Here is a 27,977-nt window from a genome sequence, read left to right on the forward strand (position 1 = left end):
TCCTAGAGCTGTCTTCACAGAGTAAGACATCTTTTTAGCTCTTACCCTTCCCAAACGGGAAACTCTAGGAAGGCTGAGATTGTTCTCCAAAAGAACATAGGTATCTAGGCTGACAGGACTTTAAAGGCAGCCCAACTGATGACACCTTTCTTAGCTTGGGGACACAGGTCACCTTCCAGAGAGCCATTTGTCACTTTCTTCATCTTAAATACTCTTGAAGCCCAGGTGTCCATGGCCCTATGCCAAGCAAAGAGAGATGTATTAAAGGAGACAGACAGGATCCCTATTCTCGAGGATATTTATTGACTTTGAACAAAATGGTATAAATATGAAGCCAGGTGTGTACTTGGATGTTAGTTTAACTTGGACGTAAGTAGCCAAATCCCTGTTTTTCTCTTGGCTTCTGGTGCCAAGAATGAAGTGCTTGAGGCAGAGTGTTTAAGGTTATTACGTTGTTCAGTCACTCAGTTTTGTCAGGCTCTTTGTGACCCCATGGACTGCAGCATGCCAGGCTTCCCTGTCCATCACCAACTCTAGGAGCTTGCTCAAACTCATGTCCATTATGTCGATGATGCCATCCAACCGTCTCATCCTCTGTCATCCCTTCTTATTATAGCTTTCTTCTGTTTTCACATTTGGCCATTGTGTGTCCCCAGGGGAGGACCAGCAAGCTACTGGAGGGCTTGATTTCCTTGATGCTGCCTCATATTCACCTACATCTGACTTTGGCAATAATTCCAGTGCCAATCAACCAACTTTCTATATTTATCAGCAGCTGCTCCAGTGACGTGGAAACAATTTTCTCAACAGCTGAAAAACATGAAGATAGAGAGGAGGACATTTTGTTCTTTATAAAAGAGCTTGGTTGGAATGAGCATAGGAGGCGTGAACCATCAGCACGAATCTTTTTATCTCTGCATCTTTTCTATTTTCCCCAGCGTAATGTCAGGTTTGAGGACAGAATACAGTTTTGTCCAGAGAGGAACGAATGTGTAACCTCTGTGGAATACACTAGAATATTTTGAATCAGCTGGGCCAGTATCCTGGGCCAGAAGGCCATTTTTGTTGATTTGCTTGATTTATGTCTTGCGGTTTGGGATGAAGGAGGCTCATCCCCAGCCTCTCCTTCCAGCCCAATTTCACCAGATGGCTGGCTCTTAGGCATTCACATTTGGTAAATGCTTCTCTATGAAACATGATCAAGATCAATTGTAGTTGTGATTTGCCTAGGGGTCCAGTGGTTAAGAATCTGCCTTGCAATGCAGGGGACTCAGGTTCGATCCCTGGTCAGGGAAATAAGATCCCACATGCCTTGGAGCAACTAAGCCTGTGCACCACAACTACTGAGATCCCACATGCTACAACTAGGACTCGACACAGCCAAATAAATAAACATTTTTAAAAAAGATCAGCTGTAGAATATGTGCCCTCCCCAGGGCACTGCAGGGCATGGAGGATCTGAGAGATTCAGGAAATCACCTGTGAGGTCAGAGGCTTCCAAACTGCAAGGCACTTTGACTCCACTGTTGTTCAGTTCTACGTCGTGTCTGACTCTTCAACCCCATGGACTGCAGCACGCCAGGCTTCCCTATCCTTCACTATCTCCCAGAGTTTGCTCTAACTCATGTCCTCTAGTTGGGGTGCCATCCAACCATCTCATCCTCTGTCACTCCCTTCTCCTCCTGCCCTCAGTCTTTCCCAGCATCAGGGTCTTTTCCAATGAATCAGCACTTTGCATCAGTTCCACAGTATTGGAGCTTCAGTTTCAGCATCAGTCCTTCTAATGAATATTCAGGGTTGATTTCCTTTAGGATTGACTGGTTTGATCTTCTTGCTGACCAAAGGACTCTCAAGAGTCTTCTCCAGCACCACAGTTCAAAAGCGTCAATTCTTCAGTGCTCAGCCTTCTTTATGGTCCATATGGGGATCAAACCTGTGACTTTGGTGTTATTAGCACCACGCTCTAACTGAGCCAACTGGCCAGGATTTTGTCTCCATTAAGGTGAAGAATAATAGATTGTGGAGAATAACTCCTGAAGAGTATGTCTATGAAACCCTCACAATATGCCTGGTTTACCAAAGCCATTGGTGCAGAATAATCAGAGAGGTCATTTCTGTGCTAAGATTGTGTCTCTGCTGCTGTTATAGGTCTGGGGTATCTGGGCATTCATGTGCTTAGAAAAAGTGCAAGACAGAGTCAAGAAACCTGCTTTCTAGTCCTAGCTCAGACCCTCTCAAGGAAAGGAGAACTATGTGGAACAACCAACAGGTACCAAGTGTTCTAAGTTACATGAAGCACTTCACAACGCAGAGTGTTTTTACTTCCTCCCAGCAACCTGAGAAGTGGGTCCGCGTTTCAGAGATGAAGCAACGAGGATTCAGAGATTCCTAGTTAGTGCCCAAGCCTTCCTAATTCTAAAGCCTGCCCTGCTGCTGCCTCCCCACCTTTGATCTCCCTGGACCCCAGTGCTGCGAAGGGGAGATATAAACAGCCCCACCCACCTCCCTGAGCTCCTCTGCTGTAGAAATGAAAAGCCATCTCTAAACTTTATTTTCTACTTGAAAAATTCAACCAACGGGCATCTCGCATATTATTTTAAATCTTTACTGCCACCTAGTGGACATAATCTAATCAGAAGAATGAAAAAAATTTTCAGTTCACTTAAATTAAAACCTACCAATTCATCTTATAGTCATCTTGTGCTCTTATCCTTTAGAAATTACATTCGAGCAAATATCATGGTCTTCCATTTTTATCTTTATAGTAAACTACCAGATGTGTGATTCCCTCTGAAAGGATTTTGGTGAGATGCTGGGCATCATGTAAATCCCAGCTTGAAAAAAAAAAAATTCTTAATGCTTTGTGACCATACAATATACACTAGCTTATAATGGTCTATACTTACAAAATTCTAATCTTCAATATTCATAATTTGTATAGTATACTTTTAACTTTTTAAATATTTATTTGCTCAATTCTTTTTACGTTCTCATGATTTAGAAAAATGAGCTTATGTTGTACATACTGTTTTACAGCTTATTTTTTTACCCATTCTATTTTGGACATCTTTCCATGTCTGCACACAAATCTACCTTATTCTTTTTAACAGTATGTAGTATCCCATTAATGACTATCCTATAATTAATTTAACCACTTTCTCATTAATGTCTACATAGGTTGTTTTCAGTTTTATTGTTACAGAAGTGCAGCAGGGGGTGAATATATATTTTTCAGGGGATAGACACACATACATTCACATGCACATTCTTTTCAATATTTATTTGCAGAGTGAAATTTTAGTCATGAGATTGCTGGATCTAAAGGTTATGTAAATACTGAGTGACCAAAGGTCACCAGAAATACATCTGTAATCAAAAAATAAAAGTCAAGTGTACTTAAACCTTAGCAAGGAAGAAAACCAGAATAATTGTGAGCCACTGCTGGGTGACATTTGGAGGAATTTTTATGGGACTTGGGCTTGTGCTGGGTACTATAGGAAAGTTTTTCTAGAAGAGAGAATTCAAGTTGGGCTAGAAACATGATCATTAGTACAGGAGCAGCAGCCACAGATGTGGTCAGAAGAGGGGGATGTTGAATCACTTTGTGTACTGAGAGGCCTTGTCTGCACATTTCTTTATTCTCTGAATGATTTTTGTGATCAATTGGGGATATCACGGGCAACCTGCCAGCAATGCTTTCTTTCCCTTTCTCAGGTACATTGATTTTAAATGTCTCTAGACATTTAAATTGCTTTCCAGAAAGGTTGCCCAATTTACATGCAGGCCTCAGAAATATTGCATGCTCAGTGGATTGGTTCCAGACCACCACAGTAAGGCAAATACAGCAGTTAAATAAGGCACACAAATTTTTTGCTTTCCCAGTGCATATGAAAGTTATATTTATTCTATGTTGTAGTCTGCTGAGTGTGCGATAGCATTATGTCTAAAACAGCAATGTACGCACCTGAATTAGAAAATATTGCTGAAAAAATGCTACCATCTGAGCCTTCAGTGAGTCATAGTAGTAACATCAGATATGACTGATCACAGATCACCATAACAGATATAATAATAATGAAAAAGTTTGAAAAATTGGGAGAATTACCAAAATATGACACAGAGACATGAAGTGAGCAAAGGTTTTTGAAAAGATGGTGCCAATAGACTTGATCGAGGTAGCATTGCCACAAATCTTGCATTTGTAAAAAAAAAAAAAATTTATTACCTTTGAAGCACAATAAAATGGTGTATGTCTATACATTCTTCTGGGTTCTTTTAAATACTCAGCTTCCCTAATAATGATGTTTCTAATAATCAGAATAACAGCAATTATAATAATAGCAAACTTTCATAGAGACCTGAGTCCTTTATTCCATTGAATCCTCATCAGAGAACTTGAGACAGGCACTAATAACATCCTGGCTTTCATATGAGGACCCCAAGGCTGAGAAAAGGGGAGAACTAGCCTGGGTCACGTGGTTAGCCAACGATGAGCTGGGGTTCAGAACCAGGGTGTCCCATTCCAGGGCCCACACTCTTTACTGTGAAGAAATACTTTCTCCTTTATCTTCTTCACAGGATCCTGCCACGGAGAATTTCAAGCTGAGGCATTAAGAGCCATTGAATTGATGATCACAACTTTTGTAAAGTCTGGTTTAGGTTGATAAGGAAGTAGAGTCCTGTTTACAAAAATGAGATTTATGGGCATTTTTCCTGAAGTCGCATATATAGTATCAGGGAGGCAGCCAGCATGGGGTGGTGGGGGGAGGCGTTGGTACTTAGCTACTCACAGGTGCCCTCAATTAATAAAGGCTGATGAGCGCCTTCTTAAAATCACAGCCAAGACGCTATAATTAAATATTCTCCGGGCCAGCTGGAGCTCAGAGGCTATTTAAATCACCCCCAAGGAAATAAACAAATGAAGGACATCCAGGCCCTTGGATCTGCTGAGGCTCATGATGTTCCCGCACTAAGCGAGGATGAGGGGTCTGCGAGTCTCCTGGGCAAGATTTCCCCGCAGGGAAAGAACGCGGAATGAAACGGCGCTTAAGTAAATAGTTACTGAGTGTGTGGTGGGGGCATGCGGAGGTTCAAAGCGGGCCCACCTGCTTGCATTAGCAAAACTGTGGATTTAACAAACGTGAAGTAAGCGCCGGCGGCTTCTCTTTTCCAGATTGCGCTGGCTGCGGACGAGACATCAAGAATGGACAGGCCCTGCTGGCTCTGGAAAAGCAGTGGCACTTGGGTTGCTTTAAGTGCAAGTCCTGCGGGAAAGTCCTCACCGGCGAGTACATCAGCAAGTAAGCCAGGGGCGCAGGCGCGGACGGATCCTTCAGCAGGGGTGGGGCATCGTGGGCTGCCCTGTGCTCGCGGAATACACCCCAGCCCAGCCCATCAGACAGAATGAAAGACCTTCACGTTCCACAATCCATACGCACTTTTTGCTATGAAACTTTGGAAAGGAATTTTATTCTTCTCTTGTTGCCTGCTATAAATTTAATGAAATGTTCATCGTTGCCTAATGTAACAATTAACGAAGCTGACATAATGGTAGGCTATATGTTGCAACCCATTAAGTATGTAGTAATTTTGCTTTCGCTAATCCCCCCCCACACACACACACACATTTGATTCTACTGATAGTAAACCTTTATCCTCCTTCCAGGTCTCAGCCATATCTGCCGGCCCTCCCCTGCCCCCCGCCCCCCCCAAAAAAAACCACTCAGCGTGTAGGCACAGAGCCCGTTAGGACCACTCTGGAGTAGGTTCCTTAGAGTCAGAGGCTGGTGTAGGTAAGAGCTAGAGCAGGTGGCGTTTTGGGGGTTTGTTTAATGTGACCTTGAAAAGCTTGTTACAGTGGTTACCTTTTAAATTGAGGAAAGAATGAGCATGGGGTGGAGGGAGGGCCTAGAGGCAGTAAGGGAAAAATTTCCCCTATCCACTTTTAAAAATGTTCTCCAACCAGCATCTATTCAAAAAAATTTTTTTAAATAAATTTAATGTATGAATATACATAGTCAAAATAAGTAGACTGAGCCCACCCCCTAGAAATCTAATTCTGCAGATCTGGGGTAAAGCAAACCCTGGTATTCGGGAGGCAGAAACTACACAGGTGATTCTGAGGCACAGCCGAAGAGAACTGCTCCGCCTTTAACACTGATGCCTGTGCAGCACTAGGTAACTGAGGTGTCTGGAGACGTTTTAACTCTCCCACGCGATGGCACACCTAGAACATGATATTTTAACGGTGTCAGGAGGTAAATGAGGGGCTTCCCAGGAAGTGCTAGTGGTAAAGAACCCGCCTGCCAATGCAGGAGACATAAGAGATGCAGGTTCAATCCCTGGGTGGGGATGATCCCCTGGAGGAGGGCATGGCATCCCACTCCAGTATTCTTGCCTGGAGAATCCCATGGACAGAGGAGCCCAGCGGGCTGCAGTCCATGGGGTCGCGAAGAGTCAGACACGGCTGAAGCGACTTAGCGCACATGCAAGAGGTAAACGAAGGCGGTTGCAGGAGGATGGTTGAGAGGCCCTGGGCCCCCAGCCTCCTTCGGGGCCAAGGAGAAGGCGTCTCCACACTCTTAAGACGCTCCCGAGTGTGAATCAAGGAGGTGTGGGGGAGGAGACAAGGAAGAGGAGCCCGGGACTACAGCTGAAGCCTGTCAGGCCTGGTGCTGCAAGAGAGGGACGCCATGTTTTTTGCTAGTGAGGTCTGAGGCAGTCGAGGAATGAGCAGTGGTAGCCATTTGGCCGTTTCTTCCACGTGACCTGGAGAACCTCAGCACTCTCTCTGGATCGTTTGCTCTTGTGGATTTTGACTCTGTCTCACCAGGTCTCCTCCAGGCGTATGAATGGTGGTTGGGCGAGAAATAACTTCTGCTCCCCTTCTGTGCAACTGGGTGGAGAGAGATGGGGTCTGGGCATCTTTCCTGCCCTCAGAAGCTGAGCTGTCTTTGTCCTGCAGGGATGGTGCTCCCTATTGCGAAAAGGACTACCAGGAGCTCTTCGGGGTAAAATGTGAAGCCTGCCACCAGTTCATCACAGGGAAGGTCCTGGAGGTAAGTGACACACGGGCTCCCCTCAGAGCCACCGTCATTGTCCTCAAGGCTCTCGGAAACACACGAGCGTCTCTTTTTTTCCATCTTTTTCTCACGTGTGGAGGAAAGAAAGTAGTTGCAGGTGACAGATCACTTGGAGAACGTCTGTGTAACACTGTCTTCTCAGGCAGTGTCTACTTTGTGCTGGAAACTGGAAGTATAGAGAATATGAGGGAAAAAAAGAATGAAAAAGAGTCTATGAGGATTTATGTAGGAGGAACGGTTATACTAAACTGTTCTTTTATTTAGAAGCTAGAAAAGAGGAAATGAAGACTGTGTTCGAGCCACATGTGTCTGTGTGTACAAATGTGTGTATATGTGCCCGCATATCTGTGTATGCACAGATGTGTGTGCTCATGCGTGTACACGTGGGAGCATACAGACTCAGGGAACAGAGGCTCCGAATGGAAGTTAAGAGAAGAAAATCGTTAGAGGTGAGGGCGTAGGCTTCCTCACCCTTAGAAAACCACATCCTGTGTGACCCAGAATGTCCTGTAGCCCAGGCTGACGGAAGCCTGTCAAGTTCAGGTGTGATTGACTGCCTCGCACCAGGAAACTTGGTTACTGCTTTCTCAGCAGTCGCCCCGCCAGCTTCTGCCTCTGGGCGGAGCTGAGCTCCTGAGTTGGCGCCATCAGTAGACTTGGGGCCAGAGGTCAGAGAGTCACTGCCCGCCTGCCCACAGGCCTGTGAGGTGTTAACTCACTCTCCTGGAAAAAGTACGGGCTTCCCAGGTGGCTCAGTGGTAAAGAATCTGCCTACTAGTGCAGGAGATGCAAGAGACATGGGTACGATCCCTGGGTCAGGAAGATCCCCTGGAAGAGGAAATGGCAACCCACTCCAGTATTCTTGCCTAGAGAATTCCATGGACAGAGGAGCCTGGAGGGCTACAGTGCACAGGGTCACAAAGAGTTGGACACGACTGAGCATGCACACACACAGGAAAAGTAAAGATTGCCTCACACCCACCCTGAGTCTCAGGGTGAGGATGTGTACTGAGCAGAGGTGAGTCAGGATGCCCAATGGAGTCCTGGGAAGGTGACTGGGCAACTTGTCACATTGCTTCTGTAGACACCAGGTCACTATATCCACATCAGCACGTTCAAACTTCCCAGCAGGGTGTGGTCCAGGGACACAGGACATGAATCTGAGGGGCCCCCTCGGTGTCCCTGGGCATCTTCTGTGGACGTAGTCTTCCTAATCCCACGGCAAGCCCTGTGATGCCTTCTTGCCCATGAAATGCAGGGCAGGGGGCAGTGCCGGCTCTGTGCTGGACCTACTACAGCTAATTAGATTTTAGATGCATGTTGTCAGTGCAATTGCCTCTGACCCAGGGAAACCATGTTTCAGGAAGAGGAAACAGCAATGGCAGAGACTCAGCACCTAAGACAAATGCAACATACCCAAGAAACAAGGTCATTTGGGCAGAGTACAGGTGAGAGAGAGGATGCTGGAGGAAGGGGAGGGGCCCAAGTGTGAGGACCTCAGAAATCAGTCAGGAGTTTGGCTTTACCCTGAGAATGGTGGGAAGTATTAGAGCGATTGTAGTTGGAGTGTCATGTGATTGGATCAGACTGCTGTGTGAAGAATGGGAGGGAGTCCTCAAATGAGTGTGGCCAGTGTTCACAGCAGCTCTGCTCACACCAGGCAGAAGGGAAAACAACAACCCACGAGTACATGGATGGATGGATAAACACAGTGTAGTATTTAGAGACGGTAGACCATCCCTCAGCCTTCAAAAGGAAGGAATTCTGACACATGCTACAACCTGCATGTGCCTTGAAAACATTATGCCAAGTGGTAGAAGTGGTCACAGAAGACCACATACTATATGATTCTATTTAGATGAAATATCCAGAATAGATAGATCCATAGAGAAAGCAGATTGGTTGTTGCCTGGACTTGAGGGCAGGGAGAGAGTGGGGAGTAACTGCTTATTGGCTCCCACTTAGGGTGAGGAATCTGTTTCAGAAATAGAGAGAGGAAGTGGTTGCACAACCTTGTGAATGTCCTAGATGTCATGGAATTGTTCCCTTTAAAATGGTGTATTTGATGTTATGTGAATTTCACCTCAAATGAAAAACATTAATGGATGGAAATGGAGTGAGGGTGCAGACAGGGAGGTCAGGTAGGGGAGAGCTTTGGACAACAAACAGTGGTGCCACTGGCTGGAGTGACACCTGAGAAGTGGACACCCCCCACCCACACACATTTGGGGTAAGGGGGAGTTTTCATGGCTCTTGCAATAAGGTTTTTATTGCGAGTCCAAGGATACTTCAAGGCTGGGTTTGGGGCCCAAGGTTATGTACATCCTTGAGAAAGCTATTGGAGAAGATGGATGTGACACATCCAGAGTATCGATTGAAATCCAGCCATCTCATCCCAAGACACAAGTGCAGTGGTTCTTGTCTGTCCTCTGAATGTGTCCCTCGTCCCTCACAGAGCAAGGAGCCCTGCGAGAGACTCAACAGCATTTCCTTTGAGCTTCCCAAGTTTGATCTGCTACATGGGACTGAAATAAACCTGATGAGGTGGGAGCAGTTAGGAAATTTCATTTTAAAACAGCAGTAAGATGGGGTTTAGACTTACTGGAGTGATCCATGCATGAAAATACCAAATCACTATGCTGTACTCCTGAAACTAATATAATATTGTATGTTGATTCTGATTTAGTAACAAATAAAACACCAGAACTATTTCCCAGATGTTTGGCTGTAGCTAAAGGGGCAGGAAGACAGTGAATGCAGCCCCCAGCTTGGAGCCCCCATGTTGGTAGACAGCGTGGATGGAGGCAGCTGTCTCCCCAGGCCACATGTGGGACTGTGTCCCCCCGAAAAAGAGATGGGGAGACAAAAGGACTGAGGGAGGCTGTTGATTACCTTCAGATTTAGTTCAACGGCTGTGGGAAGGAATCTCTAAGAGAAAATTGGATCCAAGAACATGCCGTGTTGAAGACACATCTGCTCGCTCTGCTTTTCCCCTGGAGGCCGAGTACTTCAATGTTTGTAGGGGCTGTGAGGGCCCCTTACCACGCTGGCTTCAGGCCTCCGTGAGGGCCAATGGTAGGGGTGAAACCTTGCACCCTTTCCACACAGATCCACAGAGGTGGGGCTTCTGGGAGCAGTTTGCAGTGGGGTTCCGGGCAGAGTCAAGACCCACCCAGCAGGCGTGCTGTCCCCATCAGATGGGTGTGTGATCTAGAAAAACGTCCTGCGCTGTGAGCACCCCCACATGTGACAGCTCGTGAGTCAGCCTGGCCCAGCTCCCAGCAGAAAACCCTGAGCTCCTCCCTCCGCCTTTATTCTCTGATCCACTGTAGGTGCAGCAGGATGGGTCTGATTTGTTGTAAATACTATAATCCTTGTTTTGGTTTGTGTATTCCCCATTTTAAAAATTACAGTGAAATCCACATAATATGCCTGGAGTAGGAAATGGCAACTCACTCCAGTATTCTTGCCTGGAGAATCCCATGGACAGAGGAGCCTGGTGGACTGCAGTCCATGGAGTTGCAAAGAGTTGGACACAACTGAGCACACACCACATAACATAAAATGTACCCTCTTAACCATTTTTCAGTGTACAGTTCCGTGTATTACACAGATTTATGATGTTGTGAAACTGTCACCAGCATCCAGCTCCATGGCCCTTTATGTCTTATAAAACTGAAATCTGTGCTTATTAAACTGTAACTCCCCATCCTCCTATCCCCACAGCACTTGCAGTGACCATTCCCCTTTATCTATATGAATTTGACTACACTGAGTATCTCATATAAATGGAATCATGCAGTATTTGTGGAGTCTTTGTTTTTGCGATGGATCTTTTTCACTTGGGCTTCGCTGGTGGCTCAGCTGGTAAAGAATCTGCCTGCAAATGTGGGATACCTGGGTTTGATCCCTGGGCTGGGAAGATCTCCTGGAGAAGGGAACAGCTACCCATTCCAGTATTCTGGCTTGGGGCATTCCATGGACTGTATAGTCCATGGGGGTCGCAAAGAGTCAGACATGACTGAGAGATTTTCACTTTTCACTCTCACTTTTTCACTTAGTATAATCTCCTCAAGTTACATCCATGTGGTAGTGTGTGACAGTTTTTTCTTCCTTTTTCAGGCTTAATAATATTCCATTGTATGGGCATACCGCATTTTGCCTCTCCAGTCTGTGATGTCTGGTTTTGTTGCTGCTGTTGTTTCTGATTGATTTTACCCGTAGAGATTGTGAATGTATTGTGAGTTCCCTGTGTCTTCTGTAACAGTGGTGGCTTAGAACCACAGGAATTTTCTCTCACAGTTCTGGGGCCAGAAGTCCACAACTGAAGTGTTGGCAGGGCTCCCTCCCAAGGCTCTAGGGGAGGATCTTTCTTTGCCTCTTCCAGACTCTGGTGGCTGTGGCTACATAACCCTGATCTCTGCCTTGGTCTGCACAGAGCCTTCCCCTCTGTGCCCTCTCTTCTGTGTCAGACCTCCTCTGCCTTTCTCATTGGATTTAAGGTTCATCAGCATCTCAAGTGGCGCTGGTGATAAAGAACCATCTGCCAATGCAGGAGATGTAAGAGATACAGGTTTGATCCCTGGGTCAGGAGGATGCCCTGGAGGAGAGCGTGGCAACCCATTCCAGTATTCTTGCCTGGAGAGTTCTGTGGGCAGAGGAGCCTGGCGGGCTACAGTCCATAAGGTCGCAAAGAGTCGGACACGACTGAAGAGACTTCACACACATAGGATCTTCCAAGATGATTCCTTCATCCTAAGATCCTTAGCTTAATTACATCTGCAAAGATCCTTTGCTCAGACATGCCAAGGTTCCAGAGATTTTGTGTGGATATATCTTTGGTGGGAGAGAAGGGGGCACCATTTCAGTCAACATGGAAACTTAACAAGTCTTATCCCAGTGAGGGCTGAAGCGCTGATGTGGTTTTAATGGAACGCTCACTGAGCATCAGAGATGTCCTGAGACCACTTCTCTGGATGTGTTTCATCCAAGATGCCACCAGACACCTGAAGGAGCTTTAAGAAGGAGAAAGGTCCCAGAACAATGATCAAGGAGCTCCAGGCTCAGCTATGTCAGTAACTCCTGAGGAATTTGGGACAGGTCATTTAGCCTCTTGGAGACTATCTTCATATGTAGGTAAAAGGACTTCCAGACATAGAAGTGTGGAAGGTAAAGGAAAAGGACATGTCCCATGTCTGCCCCCTTCCCTCTCCGGTTCTAAAATTCTGTCTCCCTCTGTTATTATTTTTTCTTTTTTGGAGTATAATTATTTTACAATGTTATGTTAGTTTCTGCTGTACAACAACGCGAATCAGCTATCTGTTTACATATATCTGCTCCCTCCCAAGCCTTCCTCCCACCTCCAGCTTGCACCCCTGTAGGTCATCACAGAGCACTGAGCTGAGCTCCCTGTGCTGTACAGCAGCTTCCCACTAGCTATCTTCCTACACATGGTAGTGTATATATGGCAATGCTATTTTCTCAATTCACCACACCCTTTCCTTCCCCCACCATATCCATAAGTCCATTCTCTATGTCTGTATCTCTGTTCCTGCCCTGCAGATAGGTTCATCAGTACCATTTTTCTAGATTCCATATATGTGCATTAATATATGATATTTGTTTTTCTCTTTCTGACTTATTTCACTCTTTATGACAGACTCTAGGTCTATCCATGTCTCTATAAATGACCCTGTTTCATTCCTTTGTAATGGCTGAGTGATATTCCATTGTATATATGTACAACATCTCCTTTACCCATTCCTCTGTTGATGGATATTTAGGTTATTCCCCTGTCCTGGCTATTGTAAATAGTGCTTCTATGAACACTGGGGTACATGTGTCTTTTTGAATTATGGTTTTTCTCATGTACCCAGTAGTGGGATTGCTGAGATAAACCCTTCCCAGGATGTGGGCTTGAGGGGATGGGGAGGAGAGCCTTCATGTGTTTTAATGAAAAGGGCTTCAGTGATAGGAAGTCAGGGATCTACTTTTGGTTTTGGAATTCACAGCTGTGTGACCTTGGGCAAATCAATTTCTTCGAGCCTTGATTTTTTCTTTAATATACAAATGTTAAAATATATATGTAAATTCAAGACTTGGACCACTTGACCTCTAAATTTCCTTTGGTTCTAAGGATCTCAATTCTATAATTCTCCTTGTCTTGGATATAGTCTTGGATCTAAGGGATCAGAGCCAGCAGTTCTTTTTTTCTGGAGAGATTTTCTAGAACACTCAGCATATAGCATACACTCAAACTGTAGTTTTCTCATTAGCTTGCTTTCAGTTCTGTTTTTGAGGGTCATCTTGCTATAAGTGGCACATCTTTTAGAGCTTATGCTAATTAACCTATAAATTCAGGCACATTCCGAAGATGCTTACAACCTGCCTCCTAACTAAGAAGTCCAAAAGCAGATTTGTGTGAGATACAGCCAACAGCCTGCTATCTCCATCTCCATTTCTAAACTCTTCTCAGAAGCAACCTTCCTCCTCCTGGTTCTTAACTTCCCTTCCCTACCCCCACCCTGCTCCCTTCTGCTTTAGCAGCCCAGAGGTAACAGGACTCGACGTGAGCCTTCAGTCTTAGGTCACAGATGTCAGTAGACATTAGGGGCATCCCTTTGGTATGAATTTCCTTCCATCTTTATGTTGGATGGTCCTAGGAGATCTCTGACTCCGACAAACTTCATTTCCTGGGTTCAGGTTGTTACCTGCCAACTTCCCCAAGAAAGAAAGCAGCAAGAAAATCGTTGCAAAATGAATGCAATACAGAAAAAAAAAAAAAAAAAAGCGAATGTCAAGCTGGACACAGAAGTCTGGAGGGTAAAGGAAAAGAGCCTGTCCATCCCCTCGCTGTCCAGGGCTGTTCCATCTGCAGACCGAGGGTGGTCTTGAGTTTTCTTAGTCTGTCTGTCCTCTTGCACAACTCCCTCCCCCAGGGAGCTCAGTGTTTACCAAGCTCTCTCGCATTGCTTCAAGACCAATGCTCTCAGGATTGGCTGGCTCTGCAGACAGGGCCACCCTGAGCAGGCACCTGGCCATCTGCACCGGAGCCTCCTACGTGCTCAGACCCCAGAGACAAAAGGAAAGTGGTGTGTCTGCATTCTTCCCAGAGGAGGAGGGCAGGGCTCGGAGTCTCTCTCCCTGGCCTTCTTCCTCAGGTCACCACACCCAGGAAATCAATCCTCCTGTCTTTCCAGAAGGGCTAGTGGCCCACATTGTGCTGGAGTGGGGTATTTACTGTCCCACTTGTGCTCTCCTGGGAAGAATGTGTGACAGGATCTGTTACGATTCGAATATCTCACGATGTAAGAGAGAGACCCTGACACATGGCCCGTGGCCAGTCCTTAGTGCCTTTCCATCCCTACCCACAGGCAGCACTGTCTTTATCTGTTAAGTTGGAAGTGATGGACAAAAGGACAGGACTTAGGCTGGCTGTAGACCCTTCCTGCTGGATCCCCCTGCAGTGTAGCAAATGTACTCACCACGTGATTCAGCAAATCCTTTCCCTTGATTCTCTGAAGGATTAAAAATGGTGGCTTTGTTTTATCTTGTTTTGTTTTTACTTTGTTTATGTTTCAACTAAAACTCCTTTTTCATAAAGCCCAAGGACAAATGTTTATGATGTTCCGGTAAAACTAATTCACTTTATAAACTGGAGGTCCCATCTGCTTCCTTCCTTTTGCTGTATTTTAAGCATGTTCTGAAATGAGTAGGTCTTGGTCTGGGCTCACCTTTTATCTGATGAGAGGAAACATAAGCTGTTCCAGGGCACTTGCGTGGCAGACTGTCTTTTTGTCACCGTTGAACATATAATTTGCAAAGACAGACTGAACGGTGAAGTCCCTCCTTTCTTGTTCTGTGCATGTCCTTAAATGCAAGCAAGGCTAATAAACCATGTTCAAGCAGAAAACTAATTGCATTCTTCTCATTCCTACTGTGGTCCCGGGAATTCGTACCTCCTTCCCCTTAATTATGGACCCAAATATTTTTCTGGATCACAGAAGGGAAAAGAATCAAGTAATATTAGAAGTTTTGAGTCAGATGGTCTCTGTCCTGGTGAAGAGTGAACCACCACAATAGCAGGCTTTTGTGTAATAAAAATATTTAACATCTACAAAGATCTCATAAATATTTGATCCTCACAAGAGGACTGTAAAGTGATGAAAGCAGTTACTACTGACCTCCGTCTACAGATGAGGCTGCTGTGCTAGAGACCTGGAGGCTGACTGGTAACAAAACCATGATTAGAAGTGTCAGTTCTCAGAAGATAGAAACACATGTGTATATTCATGCACACCCACATACACACATGTACACACCCACTGATTCATGATCCATGTGGCAGTAATCATTGCAGAGAATAAGTAATTAAATTGCCTCTTGAAATAACTTACAGAAAGACCGATATTTACCATTTCTGGTGAGATGAGGAAAGTCTATCTGATGAGTGGCCTTGTTTTATCTATTTTCAGGGCAGTAAACATTTGCTGCTTCTTTGGTTTCCTTTATACCTGTGTAAAATGTTGCCAAAGGTCAGGGACCCTGTGCACAGAGTCTGTGGCGTTTCTACATAGTCACACCTGGTTCTGTCTTGCCCTCTTTACTCAGCTGGAGGCTCCACCAGGGCACCTGACTTGGGCCATGGAGACAATTGTAGGTGGATCGTGCTGTCTCAGGCGAGGGAACACACTTTCTTTACAGAGCTCTGGTTGAGGATGCCCCTGAGCTCCATGGAGAGTCAAGAAGAGCTTCAAGGTTATTCCAATATAGGCACACACTGGTCACTTTTCCTAACTTAAATTAGAACTTAACAATAAACTGCAGAAATGGCTTCATCTTAAATATGAGTTAAGCAAGATGTGCTGTATTCATACAGTGGAATATTATTTAGCAATAAAAAGGAACAAGGTCCTTATTACCTGCTACAGAATGGATGGACCTTGAAAATATCCTAAGTGAAAGAAGCTAGTCACAAAAGATCACCAATTAGATGATTCCTAGAACAGGCAAATCTGTAGAGACAGAAAGTCTGCTGGTGGTTGCCAGGGTCTGGTGGGAGAAGGAAATGACTGTCAGTGGCTATGGAGTTTTGTTTGGAGGTGATGAAATGTTCTTGAATTAGATAGTAGTGATGGTTGCACAAGTCTGTGAATATATCAATACTAAAAATTACTGAGTTGTACACTTTTTTTTAAAAAAAAAGGTGAATTTTATGGCTTGTGGATATCTCAGTGTAGGTAGGTAGGTAAGTAGACAGATAGATATACATACACATACATCTATCCATCTATGCAGAGATATACAAGGTGGTAGAGAGTTGGGATCCAGTATTTCTCAGTTTCCTTATCTGTTAATATGAGGCTGCTAATTGCTACCTCATACAGCTACAGTATTTGAAAATAAAGGCATGAAAATCTTTAGCATAATTAGTAGCCAGGTTAGTCCCTTCTCCTTTCTCCCTCTCCTTTCTTCCAGTCTTTGAATAGTTTCATTAGAAAGTGGGTAAAGAACAAGAATAGGCTTCCCTGGTGGCTCAGACAGTGAAGAAGCTGCCTGCAATGCGGAAGACCCAGGTTCGATTCCAGGGTCAGGAAGATCCCCTGGAGAAGGGAATGGCTACCAACTCCAGTATTCTTGCGTGGAGAATCCCATGGACAGAGGAGTCTGGCTGGCTACAGTCCATAGGGTCGCAAAGAGTCAGACACAACTGAAGCAACTTAGCACATACGCATGCAAAGGACAAGAATAGAGATTCAAGTCAATAAATGTCTTCACGCTAGATTGTCTGTGAGCTTCTTTCCTTTGTGGGTTTTAAACTTTCATTCCTTCGCATGCTTATAGGTTGTCATTGCACAGAACTGTGCCCTTGATCATAGTGTGTGACCTGATTAACATATAATCTCCCCAGCGTGAGAAAGGAAACTCAAGTTTAAGTCAAAGTATGGTTTATGATGTGTTCGTCACAATATCTTATTTGCAGATAATAACTGGTGCTAATATTTTATTCCCTGCATCATTAATAGATCAGGAATCAGCCCAGTAGAGCATAAGAAGCACGCTGACATGACAAATGGTTGGAGGAAAATTTCTCTGATTCACCCAAAGTTATCTACTTTGTCCTACATTAATGATGAGAGGAAATATGTTGCCAGGGTAATAACAGAAGACTGTTCACAGGCAGTAAAGGTTCAATATTTATTTTAAAAAGTCACCCCATTTCTGCCAGCACAAATGGAAGGGCTTTCTTCTCCGGAAATGACATTTTGAAAAGAGTTTGTATTTTGAGTTAAAAAGATGTTTTGTTTTTCAGTGTTATTCCACTTCAGAGAGTTTAGCTTCTTGCTGGTGAAGTGTGGGGGTGGAGTGACAGCTGAACCAAGTCGGGGAATGTGACTCTTCCTGAGAAATCAGCAAGAAGTACTGAGCATGTGCTGGTGGTCCTGCCTTAGGGGCCACAGAAGATGTAAGATTCAGGACTCATTCTCAGATAGATAAGGCATACATTTCTAAAAGTAATAGGATGTCTGAGTCCAAAATTAGGAATCAGGGTCCAGGGCACCCCTAGGGCCCATGAGTACCCAAAGCTATTGCAGCATCTTTAGTCTGAGGATAATTCTTAGTGGTGGTATTGAATTTTAGAAATGGCTAGGACCCTAGTGGGAACCTGCTGTATAGCACAGGGAACTCAGCTGGGTGCTCTGTGATGACCTAGATGCGTGGGCTTGGGGAGCGGGAGAAGGAGGTCTAAGAAGGAGGGGATAGATGTATACATATAGCTAATTCACTTCGTTGTAGAGCAGAAACTAACAACATTGTAAAGCAATTATACTCCAATTAAAAAAAAAAAAGCTAGAACCCAACAACAGAGAGGCAGCCTGCCTAGACAGGTGGCCAGCAAGTTCAGTGACAGGATGGGTCTCTGGGCTGGCCACTGTTCTGAGCGCAGATGTGATGACCGCTCAGAGTTGTCCATTCTCCTCTAGGCCTCAGCACATCCTGAACCTCAGAAGGCTTGTGTGTCTGTGTTCTCATGGACTCAGAGCACCCGTCCTTTGTTTCCCTTCCTGCTGTTCCCCACCTGTTCCCATCCCTGGCTCTGTTCACATCTCCTTCACCATGATAAACCTAAAAGGGAAGACTATACTTCTTCTAAGGGATCGATTCCAGGGTGCTTCACCTGCCCTGCAGAGGGCACCTTCGGTGAATTCCAAGGTAACTGTCATGACCTTTTCTTGGCGGAGCAGAAAGAGAGTTCAATCTTTGACCACATATCTCAGTACACAAGATAACTAGGGGCCCACAGTTGTGTGAGGGCCTAGTAAGAGGCACACATCATAAATGCCCTGGAGTTTAAAAGGGATTCTTGTCAATTGTTAGAAGTCACCTTTGGATCTTGAGGAATGAGTAGGTACAGGCAGGTGAGAGCGAGCAGTTTATCTCCATTTGCTCTTGTGACTGAGTCTTGGGTCACTTTTTTCCTACCTTGTTTGTTTCTTTTATTTTCATGTTACCATTTGGTTTAATTGCATCCTTATTGTGTGCCGTTTTCCACTTCAAATCATTTTTGTAATTAGGGTGGGTGTAAACTTGAAAAATTAAAATACTATATCTTTTCCATCAGTGACTAGCGTTATTTTAATTTAATTATGAAGTACATTGACTTTTGTGGGTTCACCTGAATCCATTTCTCCATCTGAAAGGTCATCCCTATTAGAAAATGCCTGTAATCCTCTTGGATCTTCCCACCTGGCTGATGGTAGATGGGCTTTCTATGCCCAGATCAAGCCCCTCTCCTGAAATCGAGGTTTTGTTTCTAGAGGGTGTGGGGTGGGGCGGGGAGGATTGTGACAACCCTTCAGGTCTCAAGAAATCACCTCTAGCTTCTGGATTCATGAAAACTCAGACAAAAGGTGGTATATTGCATTACCTTGGCTCTATTGTGTCCTTATATTTTGTCCACTTAGTCTCTTGTAGCAAATGTACAACTAGAGGTGGGGGACGGTTAGACATTGAAACATGGAACTATTGGAGTTTCCCTGGTGGTCCAGTGCCTAAGACTCTGTGCTCCAGGTGCAGGGGGTCTGGGTTCAATCTCTGGTCAGGGAACTAGATCCCACATGCTGCAACTAAATATCCTGGGTACTTGCAACTAAGACCCTGGCAGCTATATATATATAGAGAGAGAGAGGAAGGGAAAGAGAGGGGGAGAGAGAGAGAGAGAGAGAGAGAAAGAGAGAGAGAGAGAGAGAGAGAGAAGCGTGGCGCCATCTTCAGGTCACTAGGACAACTTCTGTTCTCTCTAGGTGAGGATGTGAGACATTCCACATGGTCCAGGAGATGGAGAGTGCTCCAGGGGAGATGGGCACCTTGGGTCCCCTTGGCCCAGGCAGTGATGCTGCCCTTCTGCCTGTCTGAGTAGGAACAGGCTTCCTCCTCTCTTGTTTTCCACCTGAACGTGCTTTCTTCCTGGACCTCACGGCTTCCTGTCTTGTGAGGGATGCTGTGCCAATTCCAGCAGATGGACCTGCTTGGAGTTTACCAGGAGTGACAGTGAGGGCTGGTGCCTGTCCAGCCTGGTGGAAATGAACTGGTTCACTAATCCCTTTCCCAAAAGGACACTTTGGACGCCCTTGCAAATGAAAACTGCTTATAAACCATCTAAAATTTTTCATGGCCCTGCAGGTAAACGCAAAGCTGCAGGCATCTTGGAAACATAGGATGAGGAATTCTGGAGCTTGAATTGGCTTTAGGTAAGGTGAGAGAGGGCAGAGTGGTTAGTAGAAAGAACTGACACTGCCACACACACCAGGATTTGATTATAGTTCCTACACTTAGAGCCGAGCAATAGGTAGCCAGTTGCTTAAACTGTCTGAGCCTCAGCATGCTCATTTGTAAAATATGGATAATCTTTACCTCTTAAAGGCTTAAATCAGATTATAAATGAGTCACCTGTGTCTAACATACAGTGCTTCAAGAATTTTTCTTGTTTTCTTCCTTTATAAAGAAACAGGTTTTTGTAAAATCCTAGTACATTAAATTGGGCTTCCCTGTGGCTCAGGTGGTAGAGAATCTGCCTGCAGTGCAGGCGACCTGGGTTCGAACCCTAGGTCAGGGAAATCCCCTGGAGAAGGAAATGGCAACCCACTCCAGTATTCTTGCCTGGAGAATCCCATGGTCAGAGGAGCCTGGTGGGCTACAGTCCATGGGGTCGCAAAGAGCCAAACATGACTGAGTGACTCACACACACAGTACATTAAATTAGCTCATAACTTCCAGTCTGAATGGATTCAGGCTCACCCCCCACCATTTACTCTCTGATGGAGTTAAGTCTATGATTATTTAAGACGCACAAGTTGATACTCATGCTGATGCTTTCTTTTGAAATTTTCTTAGATCACTTAACTATTGACATCTACATGCCCATAAATTCAACCTGCCATTGTTTTAGCAAGTACTTTGTATTCCTTTTTAATACTGGAGTGGGTTGCCATTTCCTACTCCATTTAAAGCATCTAGCAGCTATGAAATAAAGATTTGTTGATGAATGCTTGTTTTTCCCGTTACTGATTTTTGTCGTGGCCTTCACATACTCTTTGGGCATAAATTCCTCACCATCTTACTAATTACCAGTTTCTTTTCCCTGAAGTGGGAAATAAATGCCCACAGTCTTTCTCCTGTCACTGTTGGTTATTACATCCACCTGAGTGTGGTCTGTAGACTCCTGGAGTTTTTGTCTTTTCTGTGTAACTGCTTTGTATAATGCCCAGCACATCTGCCTAGATGGGGCCCTACACAGTATCTGGGATGATGAGGAAGAGGCATCTTAGCCTCTACAATTGTACATGCTCCAAAATCAGCTCCTTGATATAAACTGAGTTCCTTTGGAACAGATGTTAACCAACTGCCGCTTTGATTAGTAACACATTTGTTTACATCCCTTACAGTTCACCCTTGTGAAGTGATTCAACCATCTTTAGTAAATTCACAGAGTTGTGCAACCATCATCACAGTCCAGTCTTAGAACATTTCCATCCAGCAGACCCCTCTGCTCACCTTTCAGGTCTTTACTCTTCACTTTCTTTCCAATAATCACATCCAAGTGAATGTAGACTAGTCAGGTTGAGAGGAAAGGCACATCATTCTTGCTCATTAAGGGCTACCCAATCAGGCAGGCTTCTTGAAACTTTTGAGTCCATCTGCTGGTGATTTGGGACCCTTTTCAATTGGAAGTTTGCTTGGTAAATTTGCAGATGAACCATCCTCTTTCTCTCCATCCTGGAAGATGTAGAGATGGCTAAAGAAATAAAGTCTGAAAGAGGAGCTGATACTCCAAATGTGGGAGAGTAGACGAGGATGAAGTCTGGCGGGCAGTGGCCCCAGTTCTTAGGTTTCAGTATTTCTAGCTCTGTGCCTGAGGGGCTGGCTGGGTTTCCCTTTCTCCTTTGTAAGGAAGGACTCCTTCCCTCCTCTGGCAAACAGTGGACTGCCTACTAATATCCCAAACAAGAGGCAATATTCTGAAATCGCCTGGATATCTTGTTTAAAATATGGATGACCAGACCTCACCCAGTGATTCTAGGGGTCCAAGCTGGCGCTGGAAATCTGCATGTTAGCATGCTCTGGTGATTCTGGTAGGGCCAGGGGGCTACAGATCAAACTTACAGAAACTGGCCTGACAAGGGTGTGGAGAAAGCACATTCCTGAAGGTTTCTTGGAAGGAAAATGCACTAGAAATTTAGCTAATCCCCTGTAGTTATTATAATGTGTAATCCAGTAGCTTCCTCTTCATTTTAGAAGCACTGTTTTATTGCTGAAATCTTTACATTTCTTCAGCAATGTTTGGGATTGTTTCCAAACCAATTTAGATTCCACTCAAAAGTCTTTTTATTAGCTGATCTTTACGAGCAAATAATCTCTATGAAAAATTCCCCTAAATCGCTTAAGTCTTGTTAAAAATGACACGAGTCGTTAACAGAGACTTGCCTTACTCCTAAGGAAAGGCTTCAGAAAAGGGGCTGGGCTCCATCTGTTCGTTTACAAATATGCAGAGCTGGGTTCACCTGGGATTTCTGTAGGTTTAGTGGACAGTGAGGTAAGGTGTGTAAAGTACCTGGAATGTAGGTACTAGTAATTTTTGCTGCAATGGGGAACACAAGATGAAATGTACCAACAACATGAATCATGGACGCTTGATAAGCGAAGTTTGGGGGTGGGGATCACATTTCTCTGAAAAAATATGAACTTGCTGAAATACAAAAATTCTGAATAACAAGTGGAAACCAAAATCAAGTTGCACTGTGTTTTATTACACTTGTGTAAAGGGTGCCACACAGTGTGTCTCCGATACAGTGTCTTAGGAGAGGAGGCTCTTTGATGGTTGTGTATCTTTCCATCCTCTCAAATCCAAGAAAGAAACTTAAAAAGCCCAAGACTCTAGTTTCAGGGCAAGCCTCTGCCTCGGGGACAATCACTGTCAGATCAGTGGTGCAGACAAGTGTGGGTGAATGTGTAGAAATGGTACTTTCCCCACCTGCAGTTAAAAAAAAAAAGAAAACCTACCCCCCTCCTTTTTCAGACACATGGACTGGTCCATCAGTGGTGGCTGTGTGTGTTTAACTAGTGAAGTGCAGCGGGAGAGGGAGGGTGGGAACGCCTGCCCCAGTCTGTTCTTTTTTCCGGTGTGCGTCTCCGGAGACACATAGGTTTCATTAGTCTCCCTTCGAGGGGAGCTCGCTCCTGTCCCCCAGGCGGGCAGGGAGCCCCGGTCTCGCGGGCTGAGGTCGGGCGTTTACAAGCCTCTTGGCAGTGTTGTGGGTTTGAAGCCCAGAGGAGTTCGCTGCTCAGAACAGCCAGGAACAGAAGTAGAAGAGAAAGAGCCCGGGCTTGAGGTAAAGCGACATTGCTGGAGGTGTCCTTGGCTTTGCAGGGCAGACGTGAAATACCCGGCTTCCTGGGCGACATCGGAGACCCCCAGGGTCCTCCAGATGGGATGGGCTGGATGCTGGCCCCAGAGACCACTTGCACTGGTCTAAAGGACATTTTGCTTAAACTTTTTGCTTGTGATGCAAAATAAACTACGGGAGCTTTTAAAAAAAAATCCACCTAGTAATAAAGAGCAGGAAAAGGCGGGTTATTTGAATGAGAGGAATAGTTTATTGACCATTTAAACAATGTTTGTGTTTTTTCAGGCTGCTGCCCCCAAGGTAGAAAGGAGAGGGTGGTTTCCAGAGTGTTTTGTTTGATTGTCTGTAGCTGTAGCGCTCCATGAAATTTATATGTGAGATGAAAGAATTTAAGAATCATAGTTAGAGGATCTGGTGGTCAAAGGAGTGAGAGGAATTGAGTCAATTTATCTGTTACTATAGATGTGTATTTTTTTTTCTTTAAGAAATTTCCCATGAATGAATATGAGGAAGTAAAACATTTGTGTTATTATTCACATTTTGTTACAGGTTGAAAGAGCCTGGTTGTGGTCTCTCTTTACCATCTTTGGGCAGGAAATGTAAGAAATCTAGAGATTCTTGCCTTGTTCTAATGCAAACAGTTTTTCTGAAAACCTAGTTATTAATCAAACCATGCTCCAAAGTTTATTTTTGAGGAAAAAAAAATGTTTTAAAGTGCACAAGAAGGAAGGAGACAAGAAAAATCTTCTTAACCATGAAAGAAATAGATTTATGATTTGGGAAAGGTTGAAAAAAAAAAGTGAGTCTAGCCAAAAAGTCAGCAGGAGTGGGGTTGCCATGGCAGCTTCATCTATCCCTTAACTGGGATTGGGGATTTAAGAGAAAATTGAGCCTGTTTTCTCTGAGACAGTCTCAGGAGGTATGTTAAGAGGCTGTGAAGTTATTTAGATTATCCAAACAGGTTCTGACAAGTAAGTGAAAATAACTAATTGAAATACTGTTGCCATTCTACAATAGATCAAAAGGCTTGTTGAGTCATGATGGACTTACAGAAGAGGTGAATTTGCCATGGCTCATTGGTATAAATTACTTCTGAGAAGGCTGTTTAAGACTAAGTGTGAGGCCTGGCCCCAGCCTCTTTGAAACAAGCTGTGAATGCCCATTTCAACCTAGTGTTTTCAGGTGGGTTCCTACAGCATTTTCCTGTGTCAGTGAATTTAACCCTTGTATCAGTGGCTTATCCAACCGGTTCAGGGAATATCATATCATGACAGCAGAGGTCTGCAAGATTTCCCCTCCAAATAAATAGTAGTTAATCTAAAAAGATTGTTGTTCAGTTGCTAAGTCGTGACCAACTCTGTGACTCCATAGGCTGTAGCCCACCAGGCTCCCCTGTCCATGGGATTCTCCAGGCAAGAATACTGGAGTGAGCTGCCATTTCCTCCTCCAGGGGATGTTCCCGACCCAGGAATCGAACCCATGTATCCTGCATTGGCAGGCGGGTTCTTTACCACTGAGCCACCAGGGAAGCCTAATTTATGGAAAAGTCCAAAATACTCAGGACTCACACACCAACTGTCCAGAAGGATGATCATGATTTTGCCCCCTTTGTACCGGGTTTCTCAAGTCAGCACCACTGACATATTGGATAGGATGATTCTTTGTTGTGGGGAAGAGTCCAGTGTTTAGCAGCGCCCCTGGTACCCATGATGGTAGCAATTCCCTCCCCAACTCAACAACTGAAAATGTCTCCAGACATTGCCAAATGTTCCGTGTGGGGCAAAATCACCCCCCAGTTGAGAACCATTAAGTAATCACTTTTGAGACCCACTGGGAGGACCATGACAGGGAGGTGTGACCCCAAGGGAGGGTGTTTATTAAAAGAACAGGAACAGAACAAATATTTTGTCCTGCATTTGGTCTTTGTTTTCTTTTTGTTTGAAGTCACATCCTGGGCTGGGTCGGGGAGCTGGGGTAAGCACTGTTCTGGGTATACATCCTTCTGCTCCCAGCCTCTCCTCTCATGGGCCTTTGTGGGCCTTATTTTTTTTATTTATTTATTTTTAATTGAAGGATAATTGCTTTACAATATTGTGTTGGTTTCTGCTATACATCAACATGAATCAGCCATAGGGGCTACAGTTCATGGGATTGCAAAGAGTCAGACATAACTGAGCAACTAACACACACACAGACTCCAGTACTTTGGCCACCTGATGCAAAGAGCTGACTCACTGGAAAAGACCTTGATGCTGGGAAAGACTGAAGGCCGGAGGAGAAGGGAGTGACAGAGGATGAGATGGTTGGATGGCATCACTGATTCAAAGGACAGGAATTTGAGCAAACTCTGGGAGATGGTGAAGGACAGGGAAGCCTGGCATGCTGCAGTTCATGGGGTCACAGAGTAGGACACAACTTAGCGACTAAACAACAACAAAAATACATATGTCTGATACAATTCCCGATCAAACTTCTCTAAAAGTGTATCCTAGGAATGCACTATTTAAAAAAAAGAAAAGAACCTCATAGCACATTTTATAAGGCAAATAATTACCCAGAACTTATCAGGTCTGTAAATACAGGTTTTCTTGATATGTGAGCTTTGTGTAAATCTGGGCACACCTATTTGGCATTTCTTCTAGAACCTGTAATGCTTCCTTTTGATTAGTTCCTTCCCCCCTGAACCAGCAAGTCTCAAACTTCATGGTTGTCTGAGAGTTGGGTCTCATTTTGTCAATGAAATAAAATAGTCACAGCCTTTTTCCAATTCACAGATAACAAAAAAGTCAGTGGCTGAAACATTTTCCATTTAAAAGTTTTCTTACACCTTTTGCATATGCTATTGTTTGTTTGCTCTCAGAAGTTAACAGATTACAAAAATGAATGAAATTGTAACAAATACTGGGACAAAACATCTGAAATAGCCAATTTTGCTTAGTTCTACTTCACTTGTTTTTGGTGAACTTATGTTCCAATTATAACTTTAAATTTTATAAGTATACCTTTATAATCTTATTAAACAGCTTTGATACACAAGTGATAATGTCACATTTTGTTGGCATTACTCTAAGAACATCATGAGATGCACTAAACACCATAGTACATTACAAAGTAATGTACACACAGGCTGCTCTGGGAGGGAACCTCCCCCCAGGTCCCCCCAGTTGGGGTAAGGGTGGAGCCTGACATTGGTTGAGCCTATCAGGAAACTGCTTGTTGGAGTCATTCTTGGTGATGGGGTTGGAACGGCCCATGGTTTTCTGCATTTCACTATAAAACAAAATCTTCATTTGCCTCTACCTGGAGGTACCTATGTTACCAACACCTTGTACTCTCTTGAAAGCATTTCCTTATTTGAAAATCCACCTGCTCATTCACTAGACCTAAGATCTGTGAATACAGAGAACAGTAGTATTTAGGCCCGTTTTATCACCGGGGTGTATTAACAGAACAGTGCCTACCAATGTTGTCTGCTCAGTAGATGATGAATAAACAAGTGAATGTCAGTGATTCTCCTGAAAAGACCACCTGGGAGCTTGGTCTGCAAAAAACTCAACATGTCTACAACCTGGGTCCTGTCCATGTAGTCTGTTCTGTGTATTTTTTTCAAAAGGAGAAATCCAATCCCCATCCAAGTAGCCTTTACTGTTTTAAGGACTACCAGTAAGTCTTTTAAGGATTTAGAAAAAGTGGTTCTGGGGGTTGTAAAATTAAAGGGGAGAATTTTATAAATTTTTCTTCCTGAAGCCCAGAAATTAGACTTCTGCTCTTATATTCAAAGCCCTACATGCTAAAGCTGCCTTGTGGCTTCGGTAAGAGAAAGAGATTACTATCCCTAGGACTTGATCCAAAGGCAATGCATTTCCATTCTCTTTGTTTTCAAGAAAATTATCCAGTCAAATGAGCATGTAGATCACAAATGAAAAAATAAAATGCCTTATATGCTCTATGTGTTGGAGTCTTAGAGAGTTAGAAATATCTACTGGGAAGTCAGAATGATGCTGCTTAAAAGAGCCCACGTTTCTTGAATCAGGTGTCAGGCTGTGGGGTGTCCAGGTGAGGCAAATAACTCGAAATGTGCTTGGAATATGCAGGATGTAAAGATGCAATGGTGGTGGGTAAAAGAGCCCACGATATTCTTAATACTGAGATTCAAGGACTGTCCCCAGCTTCGTTTTCTTTTTTGTGTGTTTTTTAACTTTTTATTTTATATTGGAGTACTGCTGATTAACAATGTTGTGATAGTTTCAGGTGCACAGCAGAGAGACTCAGCCATACATACACGTGTGCCTATTTTCCCTTCCCTTCCTGGCTACCACATAACATTGCCCAGCTCCCTTTTCTAAAGCAGAACCTCTGGTATGCGTCTAGATGGGCAAGAATGAGTCTAACCACTGTCTTACGCTGCCCAGGCTTAAATTGTGACCTTGCAGGGAGGGGGCCCTAATAAAAGAGGAAACAGACCCCACTGCTTTTCTTGTTCACCAAGTCCAGAATGTCTTTGGCAAATATGTGTCTGTGTCCTTCTCAGCGTTGCTGGTTCACACGGAGGTCATTTTTGGCTCATAAACATTAGATGAAGCAGAAATGCTTGCTTACACTTCAGACTGCTTTTATCTCTCCCTCCTGCTAGATAATAATTGTGTTGGTTTGTCTTGGGGCTCCGCAGCTGGCTCCTTGCATCCGTGCTTATATCCGTATACCTTGTCCAAATAAACACACTTGAAAAGGTAGAGAAGTGTGTTTTGAACAGTTTAAAACATCCTCTAACAGAGAGTTTTAGCCCAGCGTTCTGCTTTGTTTTGGCAACTTGTTTAAGATGCAAAGTGTATCTGGTTCTGGCAACAGATTAAAGGTGTTGGTTCTTATATAACTAAGTTTAGGGCCAAAGGACTGGGCCGGGTCAGGGGGGTGGTGGTGGTGCAGATTTCCAGTCTTTCTTTGTGTTTTTTAAAGAGTTTTAAAGCATAAGGGAAAAAATATGTGCCTG

The 27,977-nt window shown here is 44.3% G+C and overlaps 1 protein-coding gene across 20 annotated transcripts in view; it reads left to right on the plus strand.

Annotated features, from left to right (window-relative positions):
• Positions 1–27,977, plus strand: part of ABLIM1 (actin binding LIM protein 1) — a 331,405-nt gene that overhangs the window by 218,419 nt on the left and 85,009 nt on the right. For 19 of the 20 annotated variants that reach the window (XR_014077821.1, XR_014077825.1, XR_014077827.1 and 16 more), the window contains 2 exons: positions 5,174–5,300; positions 6,965–7,058. Coding sequence is in view for 4 of the 20 variants with exons in the window: in XM_081573528.1 (XP_081429654.1) it covers positions 5,174–5,300; positions 6,965–7,058 (221 nt within the window). In the remaining 16 variants the exon portion in view is untranslated. Of the gene's footprint in view, positions 1–5,173; positions 5,301–6,964; positions 7,059–22,751; positions 22,973–27,977 lie in introns of those variants that run through there. The other variant, XM_081573532.1, reaches the window with a different exon arrangement.

This window comes from Giraffa tippelskirchi, chromosome 2 (assembly GCF_054371585.1).
Source record: "Giraffa tippelskirchi isolate mGirTip1 chromosome 2, T2T-mGirTip1v1.2.pri, whole genome shotgun sequence".
NCBI lineage: Eukaryota > Metazoa > Chordata > Mammalia > Artiodactyla > Giraffidae > Giraffa > Giraffa tippelskirchi.